This window comes from Balaenoptera acutorostrata, chromosome 18 (assembly GCF_949987535.1).
Source record: "Balaenoptera acutorostrata chromosome 18, mBalAcu1.1, whole genome shotgun sequence".
Classification (NCBI taxonomy): Eukaryota; Metazoa; Chordata; class Mammalia; order Artiodactyla; family Balaenopteridae; genus Balaenoptera; species Balaenoptera acutorostrata.
Genome location: NC_080081.1, coordinates 14,102,619 through 14,122,912, shown reverse-complemented (window position 1 = coordinate 14,122,912; position 20,294 = coordinate 14,102,619). Strand labels below are relative to the sequence as shown.

Genomic DNA, 20,294 nt, shown 5'->3' with positions numbered 1-20,294 from the left:
GTCAGTTTTCCTAACACCGTTTATTGAAAAGACTATCTATTCCCCACTGAGTATTCTTGGCTCCCTTGTTAAATATTAGTTGATCATATATGCATAGGTTAAATCTCTCGGCTCTCTGTTCTGTTCCATTGCTCTATGTATCTGTTTTATGCCAATACCATACTGCCTTAATCACTACAGCTTTGTAATATAGTTTGAAATCAGGACGTGTGATGCCTCCAGCTTTGTTCCTCTTTTTCAATATTGCTTTAAATTTTAAAGACTACAATTAAAATAATGTTATATTTGTATAGAATAGATATATTATTGGAACAGAATAGAGTCTAAAAACATATATGCCTATATGAAAACTTGGCATATGATGGATTAGTATAAAGAGTTAACTGTCCAATGAATTATGTGGAGACCAATGAATTTCCATATGGAACTAAAATTATGTCTCTACCTCACAGCAAATTCAAATATATCCAGATGAATTAAAGACCAAAACACAAAGAACAGCATTTTAATTCTCACAAGAAAATATAAGAAAATGTCTTTCTGGCATCATGAAGGAAACCATTAAGGAAAAGTTGGATAAATTTGAGTACAACTGCAATTAATACTTGCACTAAATGAAATATGACATATTTTTTTTATTACTAGGAGACCAGAAATACACAGAAGATGTTTGCAGAGTGTAGAAGACCAGTATTCAGAATATGTTTTTAAAAATCTGTAAATGGAGGAAGAAAGCCCCAAAGAATCCAATATAAAAACAGGCAAAAGATATGGATAGGCAATTAAGTATATTTGTAATGCTTTTATTACTTTAAACATTAATATTCATCATGAATATCTGGGGAAATGCAAGTTAAAACACTCTTTCCATGTTCAGAATATAGAAGTAAAAAAGCAAAGTCCTTCCTCTAATGGCCATTATATTTTAATGTGTGATGGTGAGAGTTTCGTTGTGTGTGTGTGTGTGTAGGTGTTAAAGAAATAAAATTAGAGATAGCACAGTAATAAGTGCCACGAAGTCATTAAAACAGAATAATGTGATAGAGTGTGACTGCAATGAGAGCTCGGGAGACTGGGGGATAACACAACACATTTGATCTGAAACTTGAATAAGAAAGTAATCAGCCTTTCAAACAAATAGGTTTGAGAGCATTCGCATACCACGCTTAGCACTTTGAACTAATATATACTATCAATATACCAAGTAAATTAGACTTCCTCATCATAATATATTTTCATTAAAAATAACTATATTTATGAATCCTAGCAAATATTATGCATGCTATTGCTGTACGGTTTTGTTTTTTATCCAAGTTTTAAATCTGTTCCAAATATATTATAAAGAAATATAAACATGATACTTCCAGAAAAGACACAGAATCTCAATATATTTTTCCACATAAAATTCACATGTGATAGTTGTGTTGTGTTAATTTAAAAAAATCTTTAAATAACTATTCTAGGGGAAATTATCATGTAAAATCTAGTAAAGAAATTATTATAAAATGTATTTTTTATAGCCAAAATAATCTTGGACAAAACAAACATGTACCTGAACATAATGCCGAAGAACATAAAGAATTTCCCCATTTTGAGCTTTTTCAGACAAAACTGTGTGAAATTTACGAAATGCTCTGGTACCCATTTCTGCATAGAGGATAATCACTGGTAAGTTCTCTTTGTTTGTAGGAAATTTGTGGTCTCCTTTAAACAGATAAGGTCTGGGCCTAAAATGAAAACAAAACACAAACAAGAACTGAAAGTACAGAGCGTATGAGAAACATATCATGAAACTTTATAATTTCTACTTATCAAACTTATAGGAATGTATGTATATGCATTTGTGTGTGTGTCTGTGTATATATACACACAGACACACACATAAAATCACAGAAAAAGAATTTAGATTTCCTGTGGTGACTTTGTGCACAGAACTTCTAAATGACAGAAAAGACAAAAAATAAATTTGGTTAGCCCAACACTGAATATTAAAAATATTTTATTTTCAATCAATGTTCGCTATATTTAAAAATAAAATATAAATGGTAACATATTTTTCGATGAAATAAAATTTATATTTTCTTCAATTAGAAGAATATAACCTTTCATTATAGCTCAAATTCCCTGAAAATGGGCTCCAAGTCTTTAAAAAACAAAATAAAGGTACTATGTCATGCAAAGATTATCAGTTCTTAATATGAATAACAACTCATTAAATCCCAAAGGATAATCAAACAAACAGAGCAGTCCTATGGTCTGGCCCTACCATCATAAACAGACTTTGACATCTTATTTTCCAGGCACTATGCAAGATTATTTATACATATTAGTAAATTCTATCTTCACAATGAAATTAATATAGTATTAAAGATAAATGTTTTCAAATGTTGGTAATTGGAAAGGCTGCTAATGCTATTATATAAATCTTGAGGTTGAATATAAAAGAAAAAAATTAGAAGAAATGAAATATTTTCCAGAGACAAAGGTAAAGGCTAATATAACATTTGTTCATGAGTCTGTAATGGTGAGTGCCTTCTTATACCCTAAAACACATACCTTTCAAAGTCTGCTTTTTTAATTAATTCAGGAATCACATGGATATATCATAGGTAATAAAAAATTATACTACATGTATGGAGAATTACTCTGTAAGAGGGAAAACAGCTTTTAAAAATCGACTAGATTACATTTAAAAATAGAAAATTACATTTCTTGAATTGACTAAGATTATAAAGGGAAATCATACAAATCAGCATTAGTGAAAATGTTAGAAATGGAGTATGAAACATAACCAGCTTTCTGAAGAAAAATTTTGAAATATGTACCAATTTTAAATGCATACACTTATTTACCTTGTGATTCTAGTTCTAGAAATTTATCTAAGATAATATCAAGATAACAGTATAAAGATACATGTACATAAAAAATATATGTACATGGACGTTCAACTAGATATTGCTTACAATAGAGGAAAAATGTAAAATACCTTGTATCTATCACAAGGGGTGGGATAATTAAATGTACTTGTTCATTTAATCACAGTATCATTCATTTGATAAATATCTGAGCATCTACTATGTGTCAGGTGGAAATACAACACTATATAAATGGGTCCTGCTCCACAATGACAAAGCATAGACCTATATTTATATTTATTTATATGCAAGACATGTAGGGATGTATAATTCAGTGGGGGAAGGTTCTAAGACATCCTTTATAGTACAATCCCATGTAGGTTTTAAAAAAAAAAGAATATATCTGCATGTGAATATATGTATTTAAAAAGAAAAAAATGTACCAAACTTAACAGAATTATGGGTCATTTTCCCTTTCTGCTTTGTATTTTTTCTGAAGTATTTGAATTTTTTTTAATAATGACCACACATAATTTTTTTTTTTCTTTTTTTAAGACTGTGATGTGGGATGGAGTTTTTTTTTTTTTTGGCTGTGTTGGGTCTTCGTTTCTGTGCGAGGGCTTTCTCTAGTTGTGGCAAGCGGGGGCCACTCTTCATCGCGGTGCGCGGGCCTCTCACTATCGTGGCCTCTCTTGTTGCGGAGCACAGGCTCCAGACGCGCAGGCTCAGCAGTCATGGCTCACGGGCCCAGCCTCTCCGCGGCATGTGGGATCTTCCCAGACCAGGGCTCGAACCCGTGTCCCCTGCATTGGCAGGCAGATTCTCAACCACTGCGCCACCAGGGAAGCCCATATAATTTTTTTAACTTTTAAAATGCAGCTTTTGTAAATCAACTATACTCCAATAAAATTTTTTTTAAAAGTAAAAATTTTTTTAAAAAGGCAGCTTTCAATTTTGGACAAAAAAAGGAGGGTAACACAGATTTGAAGTGGCATTTGGAGAGCAGACCTTAATGCTACATTTCCCAGAATCTCCAATGATATTTTCAAAGACACAGAAAAAAACGAAAACTCTTAATGAAGCTGAAAACTAATAATAACTTTATACTATAATCTGGGAGTAAAACCCAGTAACTATAAAATCTACACCATTTAACTTAGAGTCATAACTGATGTCTTCCTACTTAAAACATAATATACCTTACCACTTGAAATACAACAATGTACTAGCCAAAAAGAAAGATAGTGTAATTCTTTTTCTCTCTACTTCCTGTTCCATGGTTCAAAGATCCATGGTCTGAATCTGCCCTAAACTTGACAGGTATTACACTAAAATGTCATTTATTTATTTGGGAGAAAGTGACAGCAATCGTCACCGTCCTAAATGAGTATAACTTTCTCTCCTCCCCTGCCCCCAACAAGGAAATAAAAGGAGTTTTTTAGGAAATTGGGACAAGAATACCATATAGTAAAGAAAGACAACTTTGATGCCCTAAATGTGTTATGATTAAAAAAAAAAAAAAACAAAAAACAAAAAAAAAAACACGTTCCTAACTCAACCAAAGGCAAAATAAGAAACAATATGAATGCAAATGGTAATACATTAGAACAAAAAAAAAGTAGAATAAGTGTATCAGTTATATGTTTAAAAAATATAAATCTAATCTGGAAAAACTTAAAGAAAATGAAAACTGAAGAAAACTTAGGAATGAGAAACATCTACAGAGAGGGAAAAAATTAAAATGTTCCTATTACTCTGTGTGTGTGTGTGTGTGTGTGTGTGTGTGTGTACGTAAATGCATTATTTGCTTAAATGAGAAAAAACAACCACCATGGACCAATGTTGATAGTGTGACATAAACCAAGGATTATGTGCCTAAGGTTCACAAAAAAGAAAAAAAAAAAGATTAACACTATATACATACATATACACATATACATACACATACACACATATACCACATATATAACAACTGTGTGTGTGTGTGTATATATATATACATATAAAAGACACTATATATATCTATGTATACACATTTAGTTTCTGTCAGGTTAGGGAATTGATTTTACCCCACTTACAAGCTAATAAGTTTGCCTTTTGTTGTTTCATGGATCCTGGCAGAAGACAAACTCTTAGGTCAAAAGCAAAGAACTTTACTACTCCTGGCCCATAAGCAGCATGAGCATTATTTAGCATGTTTGCATCAGTTCCCTGTGGCCCCCGCATTCCATTAGGGTGGAAATGGACCCACAAGAATGCTACACAAGAACGCTTAGCTGTACGCACCACAGCTAAGAAACACTGAGTGTGGGGAGCCCATCATTCTATAAGAAGCAGTAAACAACCTGCTGTTTGTCCCAGAGGCAGACATTAACTCATCCCTCAACGTCACTTGCTGCACACAACCCTGAGAAATGGCCTGGGCACAGACCATTCAAGTCCTCACAGTCTTACCATACCCAGAAAGACACTCGGGGCTATGGCAGAGTGCCCCCCCCCCAATAATAAGAAAGCAACCTCTACCCCCAATGGAAACATTCTGTGCCTGCTTTCTAGAAATACAAACATCTAATCCCAAAATGGCACGTGTCACTCCAGTTCCAAAATTGTTAAACTTGCACCTAGTAGCTGCAGCATCAACCACCATATGTGGCCTAACCCCAGGCTGCTCAGGAGATGAAAGTGTATATGTACATTTGTATCATTAAGATTAAAAGAAGGCTGTCCAGCCCACATGTTTATACGTGAATTTGGGGGAGGGAGGAATCCACGCTTAGGAGCTGCCACTGATGGGAGTCAGGCACAAGTCAGGCCCAGGACCGACCATGTTCACACAGCATGGAGAGGAATGACAAACCCTGCAGCAGGTGAGACCGTCAGCCACAGCTGCTGGCCGACTTAGGCAGACTGTATGGCTATTCTGACAGACTGCTGTGCTGGACCCAGGATCAAAGAAAACAATTTTTCCCCTTCCCACACCTTCAGAGCCTAAGGTCAGGCACTACACTTGCAGTTCCACCTCAGTAGCCATGAAATCAATGTGTCCCATCCCAATACCTACAATTTTACCTATTTTTGAATCATCCTCTATTTATACCCACACCTTTCATCTGGAAGAATCAGGTTCAAGTGAGACACGAGCATTTTTAAGAAACTTACGAAGGCCCATTATAGGCCCCCAGCTAGGCCCGTGTGGTCACTGTAGAAAGACTTGGTAAGCAGTGGACTCAACCAACTGGTTACCTTCATGATCTAGGACCACATCTTTCCAACAAAACAATCCAGGGGGCTAGACCAAAATTAAAGTTTGAATTCTTCAAGCCCCTTCTGGCTGGGCTACCACATGGAGGCCATACCAACCAGGATGATCTGAGGCTGCTGTTGACCGAAGGAAAGATACATGACACCCAGCAATGGCCACAGTAGAATCCTGAACAAATCCATACAACCTTCTACCTCTTTCATCCTAACCATTTCACAGGAGGTGGCCAAGAGATAGAACCTTTCCGAGCACGGTCACATCCAGAGATCAAACGGCCTTACTGAAGTCTATGGTTCAGAGGGTGAGAGAGGTAGAGTCAAAACTTTTCGAATTAATTTTTGAGGAGGCCATTCTAGTATGCTCAGAAACCAGATGCCTGTGGGTGGTAGAGAATGTGGAATGTTCAGTGAATACTTTTGACTACTGATCTAGTGTTGGTGGCCTCTGTGAAATAAGGTGCATAGCTGTCAGACTATAGATGATCTGGAAAGCCAGAAAAATAACAGTTTAGATTCAAGGGCTACAGTGGTGCGGCCAGAGTTGGCTGATTGGACTTAAGTGGCAAAACCATAACGGAAAGAAGTCTCAACAGGGATGAGGCACCAAAGGTAGCACCACGAGCAGGGTCAAACATCTGACATAGTCAGTTTGCCAGAAGCAGGTGGTGGCCCAGGGCAATGCGGACGCCCTTACCACAAGACAAAGAAACTGTCTTTGGGCAGAAGTCACAGTCAGGTATGCTGTGGAAGATCTTACATCGGAAGCACGTAGTCCTTTACTGTGCTCCTGTCTATAATGGTGCATCTTCCACGCAATGGTGGAGCCAGGTAGCAACGGCAGCAATTTGGATGCTGCAGTCTTGACGTGCAGCTCGACTCCACTCAGACTCATTGGATAATGGGTGTGGGCTGTGTGTATCTACAGAAGTCACCCAGACTGTCAGATGGGCAGGTGCAGTTTATTCTCACAGTGTACAGCCCCAAAGAGTAGTGCCTCTAATCTGGTAGTCTTCAAGTGTCAGACCAGATAGGTAGGCCACCGGCAACAGCCCAGGGGTCAGTATAAATGTAGCGAGTTTCATTAAGGAGTCAGGGATTCGTCAGGGATAAGAGGACTACCTCGAATTCTGCCCACTGAATGGATTGACCACATCTGCTTTTGGTTTTTCACAGCTGCAGCCTGGACGAACTGCAACAGCAGCCCTAAGTCACCACCAGACTGTAACTTAGCTGAGTGTATCAGTAACTTGATCCAGGCATTAAAGGAAACAATTGCGAATTGAGGGCCCCACTGAGTCAGAGATTTTACTTCAGGTAATGGAATGGGGCATTGGGTTTGTCCCAAAGGGGAACTGCTGCCACTTCATCATGTAACCCTAAGATCACACAAGGTTTAAGTAACTCTTGAATATACTATTTCCACTTGACCAGAGAGACTCGCTGACTCCCTTCTACCCTGTTAGTCATTGAATCCTAGTTGACCTGTGCCAAAATGTAAACGTCAGGTAGTAGAGTCACAAGACTGCCTGAGTCAGGTGTTCAGTTTCAACTAAAGCTCAGCAATTTTAAGTTTCTCTTCTTGAAAACGGGTGTACTTGATGGCTGAGTCAGGCAGGTGGCGTCATTGTACTTGGAAACTGCCTCTCTGGGCATTCAAGCAGCCATTCAGTCTGTAACTAAAGTTGTGATTTCCCCCTTCTCCTCCTGGGATTCTAATGTTGAGTCTGCTGGACCACCTGGGAGTAGATAGTATATATGTAGTCTCCCAATGAGAGTATCTCGCTTTAGACTTCATGAGCATTCACAGCACTCAAAGTATATACACATACAATATCAATACCAGTTATAGATTTAGATGTGGGAGCCAAAACAATAAAAATAAAAGTACAACAAATTGGTCGAGAGATCATTTTAATTCCCTTTCCCATTATGAGCACCTTCCAAAGCCCACCAATTGAGTTTAGGTGCCTTTTCCTATAGGAACAAAGATCAAAAATCCTGTGTGAGGGGCTACAGTAGCAGTTATCAGAAGACTGCTATCATCCAGCCAGGAGCACAGGGAGTGCAGAATGGCAGGGGGAAAGAGAGGGGAGCAGTAGGAAAGAAAGCCAAGTGTTGAGCTTTTGTCTCCCCAACCCAGGGGGCCTTTGTCCTTCCTCTTTCAGAAAGCCATGTGTCTGTCAACATCCCACTCTTGTTTCTAAAACTGTCAAGAACTATAAAAGGTCTAAGGCTTGGTTTTAGCCTACTTACAAAGTAATACGTTAGGCTTTTGTCATTTTATGGATTCTGGCAGAAGACCTGAGACTCCTGGGTCAAAGAGAAAGGACTTCATTGCTCAAAGCATAGCAAGCAGCATGAGCATTATACTTGCTCCCCAAGTTCCACAAGGCGGGCTGAGGGACAAAATATGGAGCTAAATGGATACTACACAGTGGGTGTGCGTTGCAGCTGAGGATCACTGTACTTGGGGAACCACAGTTTTATAACAAGCAGTGAACAAGTTCGTTCTTCTTTCCAGAAGGAAACGTTACCTAGTTCCTCAAGGTTGCTCACTACAAACACAACCCTGAGAAACGGTTCAGGTACAGAGCAGTTCAGGTCTTGCATTTTTTACTGGTCAGACCAGGCAAGAACATGCAAGCACTCACAGCGTCCATGGCAGGCTGCTCTCCCAAACGGCTTGATGTTAACCTTTTTTTAATCTTAATTTTAGATTAAATATCTAAATATTAAATATTTAACTTTAATATTAGTTTCTCTAAGAAAATTATAACATCAGACATCAGATGTCAGAAAACAGTAACAATAATAAACTCTAAAAGTTACCAGACTTCCCTGTTGGTGCAGTGGTTAAGAATCCACCTGCCAACACAGGGGAAGCGGGTTCGATCCCTGGCCCGGGAAGATCACAACTGCCGCGGAGCAACTAAGCCCGTGTGCCACAACTACTGAGCCTGTGCTCTAGAGCCTGCAAGCCACAACTACTGAGCCCATGTGCCACAACTACTGAAGCCTGCGTGCCTAGAGCCCGTGCTCCACAACGAGAAGCCGCCGCACCGTAACGAAGAGTAGCCCCTGCTCGCCACAACTACAGAAAGCCTGTACACAGCAACGAACACCCAATGCAACCAAAAATAAATAAATAAATAAAATTAAAATTAAAAATTAAAAAATAAAGTTACCAAAGTTAACTTTAAAAAATGCACTAGGAAAAGAAAAACGCATTAGGGCTGACAATTTCATAGTCTATTAATGCTTTAGAGGAACAGGTAATTGCTATGCTACACCAATTCTTACAGAATAACATGGTTGCCTAATTCACTATATGAAGCTAGAATAACATTAAAAAATGGCATAAATAGTTTAAATAATAGCTAATCTCATTAAAGTAGAAAAATTAATCTCAATAAAGATATAAGTAATCTTACTTCAACAAAAATTAAGATAATCCCACACCATTAACAAATAGTTCTCCCTAGAAATGAAAAGGTGTAATAGTTTAAAATATATTACCATAATACATAGTACGTCCAAAGAGAAAAACTTTGAATTAATCTTAATAGATGAAAAACAACTGATAAAACAAAACAGTTATTTCTGATTTTAAAAACACAGTAAATTATAAAACTTTAAAGTTTTAAAAGAAGGAATGAACAGAAAACTTACTATGTTATCTGTTGAGAGATTCGACATAACAAACATTTAAATTCTTTTAAAATTAACTAATAGGTTTGATATAATTCTAATTAAAACCCAACCAAGGTTTTTTCGGGAGGCAATTTGGTAGGAGAAAAAGGACTCTAATGTTAGTTTGAAAGCATCAACAAGCGCAAAGAGCTAAGAAATTCTGGAGGAAAAAAAAGCAGCAAAGAGGAAACTGTCCTGTGAGATATAGGAATAAATTATAAAGCAATAAATACTAACAACATGGCACTGTTACAAGAAACATAACAGTATAGAAAAAAGTTATAAAATAGACCATAATATAAATATAATGAATATAATAAATGACTAGCCACCTGAGGGGAAAAAGATCTGACTGGATCCTTGCCTTCCTAAGAAAATAAATTATAGATAGTTTAAAAGTTTAAGGTAAAACAAAAACTTTAAGAAAGCTACTGGGAAATATTAGTAAAATCTCTCACTCAGGTTTGGGAAAAACTGTATAAGTATAAAAACATACATACATAATGGAAAAATTTGGCTACATAAAAATAAAAGCATCTCTATATCAAAATTAATATACATATAAATAAATATTAGAAAAAGTTTCCAACAAATAAAAGAAGTTACTGCTTAATATATAAAGAACTCTTTCAAAATTAGAGAAACAACTTTTAATACTTCTTAAAGTATAAACAATCAGGCAGTAAAACATATACTGGCAGGCATTACTCTGTAAAACTCACTACTAAATTAATAATCTCCTTCCTACTTCTCATATTCATTTGTATTAAATACTTGGAAGAAGAAAAAGGTTTTGAATAATGCATTATAAAAAAGCAATTCTATACTACTGTTTTTGTTATTAATTTTTTATTCCCAAGGTATACATTCAGTTTATATTTAAAGAGATATAGCTTAGATAAATCCACAGCTTTGTATGTTTACAGGCATACCTCATTTCATTGTGCTTTGCTTTATTGTGCTTCACAGATATTTCATTTTTAACACATTGAAGATTTTTGGCAATGGTGTCAAGCAAGTCTATGGTCACCATTTTTCCAACAGCATTTGCTCACTTCCTGTCTCTGTGTCACATTTTTGTAATTCTTGCAATATTTCACACTCTCCACCAGCAAAAAGATTAAGGCTCACTGAAGGCTCAGATGATGGTTAGCAGTTTTTAGCAATAAAGTATTTTGAAATTAAGGTATACATTTTTTTAGACATAATGCTATTGGGCACTCAACAGACTGCTGTATAGTGTAGACATAACTTTTATATGCACTGGGATACCAAAAAATTTGTGTGAATTATTGCAGTATTCACTTTATTGAGGTGGTCTGGAAGTGAACCCACAATATCTTTGAGGTCTGCCTGTATTTGGAAAAACAACTTACGTTACATAAAATATATCTCTCATATATTTTATAGTATTTTGGTATTCTAAAATCAAAAGCTAATCAAGATAGAATATTTTAAGTACTTATATACTTTAGAGAAGGACTTAGATATATTGAGAGCACATTCTTTAATATACAATGTCTTGGAATATTAAAACTTTTTATTATAAGAAGTTTCTTATAAACTTCTCTTTTTATAAAAAAAGCTTATCTTTTTATAAACCACTTCTTTCACTATAGCCAATCATTAATTTACCTTGAAGTAGCCTTCTTCAGCAGCTTTTTAATCTCACTAACTTTACACGTGCGTTTCTCATGGATAACCACAAATGCATCACAGCCATCTGGTGGAGGCTCTTCAGCTGCAATCTAAGATTTCAAAGATTACACTTAGCTACAGTAGTTGATAATTACAATATCATTTTTAAAACTTACACATTGGGCTTCCCTGGTGGCGCAGTGGTTGAGAGTCTGCCTGCTAATGCAGGAGACACGGGTTCGAGCCCTGGTCTGGGAGGATCCCACATGCCACGGAGCGGTTGGGCCCGTGAGCCACAGCTGCTGAGCCTGCGCATCTGGAGCCTGTGCCCCGCAAAGGGAGGGGCCGCGATAGTGAAAGGCCCACGCACCGCGATGAAGAGCGGTCCCCGCACCGCGATGAAGAGTGGCCCCCACTTGCCGCAACTAGAGAAAGCCCTCGCACGAACCGAAGACCCAGCACAGCCAAAAATATAAATAAATAAATAAATAAATAAATAAAATAAATTAAAAAAAAAAAACTTACACATTACTTTGATTAAAACAGCTTACCAACTACTATTAAGTTATTGCTCTAATTAAAGTAAAAATACATAGACAGAATCAAACATTTTAACAAAATCAACTGTATAGTAGGAAAACATGCTTTGAAATTGTTGAAAACATCCCATTAAATTAAAAGTGTCACTACAGTTCACTTCATTGGTGATTAGTCTTCGTAACTGCCTTATCCCAAATAACTACAAAATTACCTAAAATACTCAGTTATATTATAATCGATGGTAACAGTGAAAATATCATCGATGCTAGGCTATGGAACCAGGTATTACAAGTTTGGAGATTTTTAGCTAAAGATATTCACATTAAGATAGATGTATGTACATTGCTAGCATGCTTCTTTGCCAAATACAGGTTGGGTATTTTTACATACCTGTTGAAACATCTGAATAGTTGGAGAGTATGCCCTTATAGAGAAAGCAAACTTTAAGAGATTGATATGTAAATTGTCTAAAAACTGTCCAGCTTTCCTCAGGATTAAGTTGTAGTAAGAATAATCTGATTCTACAAAAAGAATTCAAAAGAAAAGGATGTTAGTATTTTGTATTCAACACATTGGCACAGCTCTCACTGTATAGCTAATTAAATTGATGTCATGTTTTAAGTCTGCAATAGAAGATGTTAGAGCAAAAGGGAAAATCAAGATCTCCAGTTTATTATTCATTTTTATCTTCCAGTGAAGTCCAGGCAATCAATACAAGTCGAGATGAAAATAATCTTGCCATTAAAATCTATTTGGAAGATGCCAACATATCAGACCCATTCACTCCAAGGTTGTAGAGTTATGATGCATAGATAAGATATAGGCCCTACTTGCAATTTAAGAGGAGACTAAGAATAGCAAAGGACTCCATACCATCTCTAGATCAATTCTCAAACAGTAATTAAAAATCATTTGTATAATTATTTGTTTAATGCTGTCCTTCCCATTAAGCTATAAACTGTTAAGGCAAGAATCTTTTCTAGCCTTTCAATTATACCTTTCTACTCTTGGCACACAAAACAGGCATCTAATACATTTCTGGAATTAATATTTAAGAAGTGAATAGACCCCTTCATTCTAGGCCAATAATACTTTCCTAATCCAGTAATTTCCAAGAGTCATCATACGAGAGTAGGTGTGCTCATTCACTTCTACTTTAACAAACTATAGGTGATTTTCTCAGGAAGTTATGGTGAGTTACCCCCCAAGAATCAAAAAGTAAGGCAATACTTGCCTTCAATAGTAAAAGCAACATGAAAGCAATTAGAGAAGAGATGTTATCTTAAAAATGGATCTTAAAAAAGACATAATAGCTATAGGGTCAACAAAACAGTCAAAATTAATGTAATAATATAACAAAAAAAAAGACTACATCAGTCAAAAGGACATTGGTTTTATAGGAAAACAGAGAAGAGGGTCAACAAAAACAAATGTGAGTAGTGACTGACCACAGACATCAAAATTTGTCAAGGTCACTATTAAGGCTGTCTCTAATGTAGTAATGGATATAGGATTCAGGGGTTACAGAAAGTAAACCTATGTATTTTTAGGCTTAATTTGCAAGATAATCATGGATGCATTGGACTATTTTCGCTAATGTTTACAAATAACTAAATCCATGCTTACCATCTAACCTGCTGATAATGATTTTGCCTTTTCAATTTCTTTCACCTTTCACTTGATTTTTTACCTATTGGCATTTAATATACATAAATCACTCTCATCTTAAAAAAAAAAAAAAGAGAGGCAGCAGTACGTGATGAGTCAGGGACTGATTCACCTTATTTGCTTCATAGTCGATCTTGAAAGACTTAACAATACTTACCTCTACTTCCTCAACCTACTGTAGTTTTTATTACTATACCAGTAAAAGTGTTCTCAAAGTCACCACTAATTTTTCTTTTGTTAAAAGCTTAGTATTTATATTACTTGGTTCTTCTTTAGTATTTGATAATGTCTATCACTTAGCACTTCATACTCCCCTGGCTTTCATGACATCACACTTTCTAGGTTTTCACCCACCTCCACTGGTGCTCCCTAGTCTCTATTGCATGTTCTTCCTCTGGTTATCTCTTAAATACTGGTGTTCTTTATTTTCTCCTCATTCTGTCTCTTTTCCCTATAACTGCAATTACCTTCTTGATGTTGATAACTCCCAAATTCTACCTTTTAGCTTAGCTTTTTTTTTTTTTAACCTAAATCTCTCACTTACATCAGCTTACTGGATATCCCCACTTGGATATTCCACAAGCACTTCAAATGTGACACATCCAGATGGCAATCTTCCTACCCCAAACCTGGTTCTCAATTGTAAGTAACTGAGTTAGAAATGTCATAGCATTTTCTAAAAATCTTTCCATTAAAATATACGAGCAACTCTACTTGTGTAGAAACCATTAAAATCTTGAAGGACTTTGAGAATGAGATTTTTATATGCTGAGAACATGGAGAAGGGGAAATAAATAGGGGCTCTGGAGTCAGATAAACCTTGCTTGATATTTCTTTCTTTTTTTTTTTAATATGGTGTATCACATTGATTGATTTGCGTATATTGAAGAATCCTTGCATCCCTGGGATAAATCCCACTTGATCGTGGTGTATGATCTTTTTTAATGTGTTGTTGGATTCTGTTTGCCAGTATTTTGTTGAGGATTTTTGCATCTAAATTCATCAGTGATACTGGTCTGTAATTTTCTTTTTTTGTAGTGTCTTTGTCTGGTTTTGGTATCAGGGTGATGGCAGCTGCACCTACTTTGTAATAGCACATGTTAGTTTTCATTTTTTATTATTATTTATTTTATTTATTTGTGGCTGTGTTGGGTCTTCGTTTCTGTGGGAGGGCTTTCTCCAGTTGCGGCGAGCGGGGGCCACTCTTCATCGCGGTGCGCGGGCCTCTCACTCTCGCGGCCTCTCTTGTTGCGGAGCACAGGCTCCAGACGCGCAGGCTCAGTAGTTGTGGCTCACGGGCCCAGTTGCTCCGCGGCATGTGGGATCTTCCCGGACCAGGGCTCGAACCCGTGTCCCCTGCGTCGGCAGGCGGATTCTCAACCGCTGCGCCACCAGGGAAGCCCCGATATTTCTGATTCACCACACAAAACTACAAAGGTTAGCTAGTATCATGCCACTTGAATCTTGAGACATCAATAAATATATAACTCTGTGGCAGACCCATACAAAATGATTTAAGAACAGGCAATTCAATGTTCAAAAGGTCTGAATATGCTGGCACATAATGTAAACTGTCCTCACGAAATGGCAGGAAACTAGCACCTGAATTCAAAGAGTTAATGTTCAACTTTTACAATTTTTTTAGGCAAGTAGATCACTGAAATTATTTTTCAGTGGAGAGTATTTAGAGGGTCTCATGGAGATTCAACAACCTAGAAAATTACAGGTAACTAAGGATTTTAAATGTTTCCTCTAGGATAACGTCTTGAAAACAAATTCAGGAAAATCTGATAGCTTGTGACATATTTAATTCCTCATGTATATACCATTTCTTCCTACACCTAACATGGTCAGCAATGAGGCAGCAATATGCATTTGGCTCTCACCATTATGAACAAGTTCAACAGAATTATAGTTTTGTGTTAGTAATTCTTATTTAATACAATTCATTTTAGGTTCAACCCTGAAACACATACATCTCCTAGGCTTAAAGTAGGGTTTAGGTACTCCTGAGCTTATATTCCAACTTGTTGATGACCTGCCACCAGTTTGTCCAGACATGCTGTTTTATTTAGGTATAAAATATGCTGACAAATTTGAGCAACTTAAAGGGTTAAAAATTTATAAGAGTAACTTTCAAGACTTCTTGAAAGTTCTCCAGTAGAAAACGGCACCAAATTAGGCCATAAAGCATGTACTGAGAACAACAGATTTGGGAAAGGTACACCCAGGATTTTATGTGAGAGCCAGGAAATCTGGTGTTGGATTTTTTAACTCTCATGAAAACCTGACACATTAATCTAGCTTATATTTACCTCAAATACCCAAACTAAAATTACCAGGACAAATACAAAACCAACGAACAACAATCACCCACTGCTTTACAAGTAGACTCCTAAGTGGTCACAGTTTCTCCACATAATCTATTCCTGTGGTCTCTTCTGCTCGTCTCCTTTCCCTACGACCTCGTTAAATCCTATCATCCAAAACTCAACTCCAGCATTCACCAGTGGAAAGGCTGTCCCGCTCTCTCTGAAATACTGACGGGTGCCTCTTAACGCACTTCTGTGTTATACCTATCCCTCCCTATTAAAGTTCTGATCACCTAATAATACATGTAGCTGTTCTGCTGTCTCCATCATATTATAAGGTCTGGAGAACACAGATCACATTTATTCATCTTTGTATTCTCCGTATCTAAAGCAGTGCATACTGTCTTTCGTGACTCAAATAATGATTAATGAATAATGAAGCTTTTCAGTAAAAGTTTTTTGAAAGAGCAAATTACTTGTTTTTGTAAATATTTCAGTTTAAAATATCATTAAAGGCATGTCTGCTCCCTTTATCTTAAACCTATCTCATAAAATCATAAAACTGTTGAACTTCAAAGCCACTTAAGCCAAACAGGCTCTGGTAAATGAACACTTAAAACATTCAAAACCATTGTTCATCTTACATTTACACTCAGGAATAAAATCATCAACTATTTAATCACCGTAGTAAGAAGTTTTCTCTAAGTTAAAAGGCTAAAGAATCCCCTCTTGAGAGATTCCATGTTAATATCATTTATCCTATTCTCTGTAGAGATAGGAAACTAACCTTTTTCTTTAACCTTTCTTTATAATAATTAGTAATTAACCTTTTAGCCTCTGCCGTGAAAACCTAATTTCAGCATCTGATCTTCCTTAAGAAACACATTAATAAACATTAGTTCATTCTAAAAATATATACTCTCACATATATTAAAAAAAGTAGGAATAACTAAGTCCATTTTCTAAATAATGAAATGAAAGCACACAGGTTACCTAACTCGATAAGAACAAGTATTAAAAATCTCTCTAAGAGTTCAGGAGTAAATGTATTCTGGCAAAAAAATCTCAGTATTACTAGATGCAAAACTAATACTATTTCAAAGAAATCTAGGTAAAAAGAAAACCATAATTCAACAATTTCTATTTCTGCTTGATTATAATGAAATATCCAAACACTGCTAATCATATGAGTTTTTTTATAACAAAGTATTAGAGCCTTATATTTTTGGAAATGGATGCTTGGAATAGTTTCCATTAAAATTTTTTTTCAAATTTAATATTCAGACTTACTAACCCAATTAAGCATTTACACTTAAACTTTACCATTAAAAACAATAAACATATCTAATATAGGCACATAAATATTGATACATATCTTGAAAGTTGAAATATGTACTACATCACCTACCTGTTTGTTTATAAATTGCTAATTCTTGTACAGTTTCCAAAAACTGCCAAAATTTTTCATTACTTTCTTCTGCCATAAATTCACTATTAAAAAAAAATAAAAGTAATCAGTTAATCGATGGAAATAAAAAATGGTTTCAATACTATAAACTATATTTTAGAGCCAAATTACAACTTCTGGTAAAAACAAAAACCTCCTTAAATAAAAGTCACTGATTTCCATTTACTATAATGCAAAAAGAGAACAAATCGATGATTCTTACCTGAGGTATCATTCTTAACTACAAGCATATAATCATGACTGGAAAAGACTATATGAGAAATTACTTTTGGCTTTTCCTCTTTATTAGCTACAGCTAAAAAATGGATAATTTATTTTGTGTCTCCATGTGAAATACCACTGAGAAGTATAATTTAACGGCAATAAAGAGAGTGTTATATAAAAGTAAAAAGTTAAAAAATAGACTGCTTATTTTTCACAACCAAAACCTGGTTTTATAAACATTTTTTAAAAGTCATATTATCGATTATTTTCATTTAGCTACGTATTTGTGCAGACAATACTTTTATTATTTAAAACAGAAAATATCTTAATCAAAAAATTAACAGAAAATTGATGTATTGCATTAGGTCTTTGGTCTTGAAGCCCAAAGAAACTTCCATTTATCCACAGAGTGTAAGTAATAAAAAAAATAGCCAAAGCAATATAAAGCCTTTTGGAAATAATGAAATAAGTGAAAGATTATTCAGTCCTGTATGAAACAAAGTGCAAGACAACTAAAACAAGTAGATTTAACTATTTAAACCAGAAGAGACACAACCACCAAACAGACAGTACAGACTCTTTGTTATTGCCCACCTTATCTTTCTTTTTAGCCTCAGTAAACCTAAACTAATGCTTAATGTAAATGGGAAGTATTGAGGATATCCAGACACATGCAGAGTGATAAATTCTTGTGAGTCTGAGATGGTCACTAAAGGGGGAAAAGGAGGTGAGAAAAACTGATTAATTCATCAACATAAACATGACAGACAGGAATTTAAAGCAATAAGCAACTTCAAAGCAACTCTTGCTATTAATGGTGTCCAACTCAATGGCATTAAAACAAACAAACAAACAAACAAAAAGGCTAAAAGCAGAGGAAACTATGGGGAACACTAAATAGGATGTGACCTGAAAAGGACAGGGATGGTACAAAACCTTTAGAAAAGTAGAGCGCAACACTTATTCCCTAACTGACTTGACCAAACAACTACTGACATGATCATTTATTGTGCAATCACAGGTAAAAGACTTCGTCCATACAGCAGAATTTGTACATATGAGTAAATATCATCAGATGTCTCAAATCTCATCATGTGAATTATCTAAACTATGTATGAGTGAGGCCCCGTATGATCCATCCAGAGGCAAATTTCTCCATACGTGGACCTGTAGAACTAAAAAATTATATGCTTCCAAAATGCAATGGTGAGATAGGTGTTCCAAATCCCAAAGATAGACATTCCAATTCCAAAAGGGAGAAAGTAGAAAGTAAAGGAGTCATCAATCCCAAGCAAGTTCAAATTGCAGCAGAAGATTCTGTTAGGTTTTTAAGACTTGAGCATAACTCTCCATGGCTTATTGCTCCACCCTCTGTGCTGCCTGCCATGGCTTTGCCCTCAGTGTCATTCTCCCTTCTTCTTGAAGTGTAGCACACATTTGCAGCCATGTAGTTCTATCAGCCAACTTCCTGCCTATAGAATTTTGGAAGTCTGGCAGCCTTCTCTCATTTCATCCTGTCTCTGTCCCTTTTGATCCAAGCAGGCAGTGTTTCTATTGATGCAACAATCAAAATCCTTGGGGTTATCCTACGTATCTCACCAGGGTCGTGCCATTACACAAGGATCCTCCCCAGATCCTTCTCCTGGATAAGCCCCTCTTTATTCCTGGCATCTGCTGAGATAGCTGAGTGGATCCACAAGTCACACACCTAATCTATACAACAAAAGATATCCAGCCACACATTTGGCCTTCTTTACAGAGCATGCATTCCCAACACCGAGTTTCCTAATTTTAGCATCCTTTGCAATCTGGATAGGCTGAGAGCCTCCCAAATTACCAAAGGCTGCTTCCTTTTTCCTTAACAGTTCCTTTTTCAATTTCTCTCTTTCCTCTTGCATGTTACAGCAACAAGGAGAAACCAGATGATACTTTGCTTGGAAATCCTTTAACACTTTGCTTGGAAATCCTCTTAAATATCCAAGTTCATCGCTTACATGTTCTGTTTTCCACACAACTGTAGAATCCAATTCAGCCAGATTTCTGCCTATATAACAAGGGTCATCTTTCTTTATTTCCAATAACACATCCCTCAGTTCCTTCTAAGCCCTTGCCAAAAGTGCCTTTAATGTTCATATTTCTACCAACATTTTATTCATAATCATGTAAGTATTCTCTAAGATGACAGAAGCTTTTTTCTATCATGCTCCATACTTTCTTCTAAGTCCTTAACAGAATCACCTTTAATGTCCATATTTATGCCAACAGTCTCCTCAAGGCAATCTAGGCTTTTTCTACCACGTTTCTCAAAACTCTTCCAGCTCCTGCCAGATTCAACAGGTATTTCTACATTTTTAGGTATTTGTTACAGCAGTATCCCCACTTCAAGGTACAAAATCAAATCAGTTTCCTATTGCTGCTGTAATAAATTATCAAAAATTTGGTGACTTAAAGCAACAGAAACTTACTGTCTCACAGTTCTGGAAAAGTCCAAAATCAAGGTATTGGTAGGGTTACACTCCCTCCAAGGGCTCTAGGGGACAACCTTTCCTTGCCTCTTCCAGCTTCAGGAGGCTTAAGGTGTTCCTTGGCTTGTGGCTACACCAATCCAATCTCTGTCTCTATTCATATGTCCTCCTCCTCCTTGTATGTGTCTTCTCC

The 20,294-nt window shown here is 36.1% G+C and overlaps 1 protein-coding gene across 2 annotated transcripts in view; it reads right to left on the bottom strand.

The window, feature by feature from the left end:
- The window catches only part of UGGT2 (UDP-glucose glycoprotein glucosyltransferase 2), a 190,299-nt gene that overhangs the window by 159,714 nt on the left and 10,291 nt on the right, over positions 1-20,294 (bottom strand). For both annotated transcript variants that reach the window (XM_057533190.1, XM_057533189.1), the window contains exons 2-5: positions 17,373-17,455; positions 12,375-12,505; positions 11,442-11,554; positions 1,553-1,727 (exon numbers count right to left, since the gene is read on the bottom strand). In XM_057533190.1, the coding sequence (XP_057389173.1) occupies positions 1,553-1,727; positions 11,442-11,554; positions 12,375-12,505; positions 17,373-17,455 (502 nt within the window). The remainder of the gene's footprint in view (positions 1-1,552; positions 1,728-11,441; positions 11,555-12,374; positions 12,506-17,372; positions 17,456-20,294) is intronic.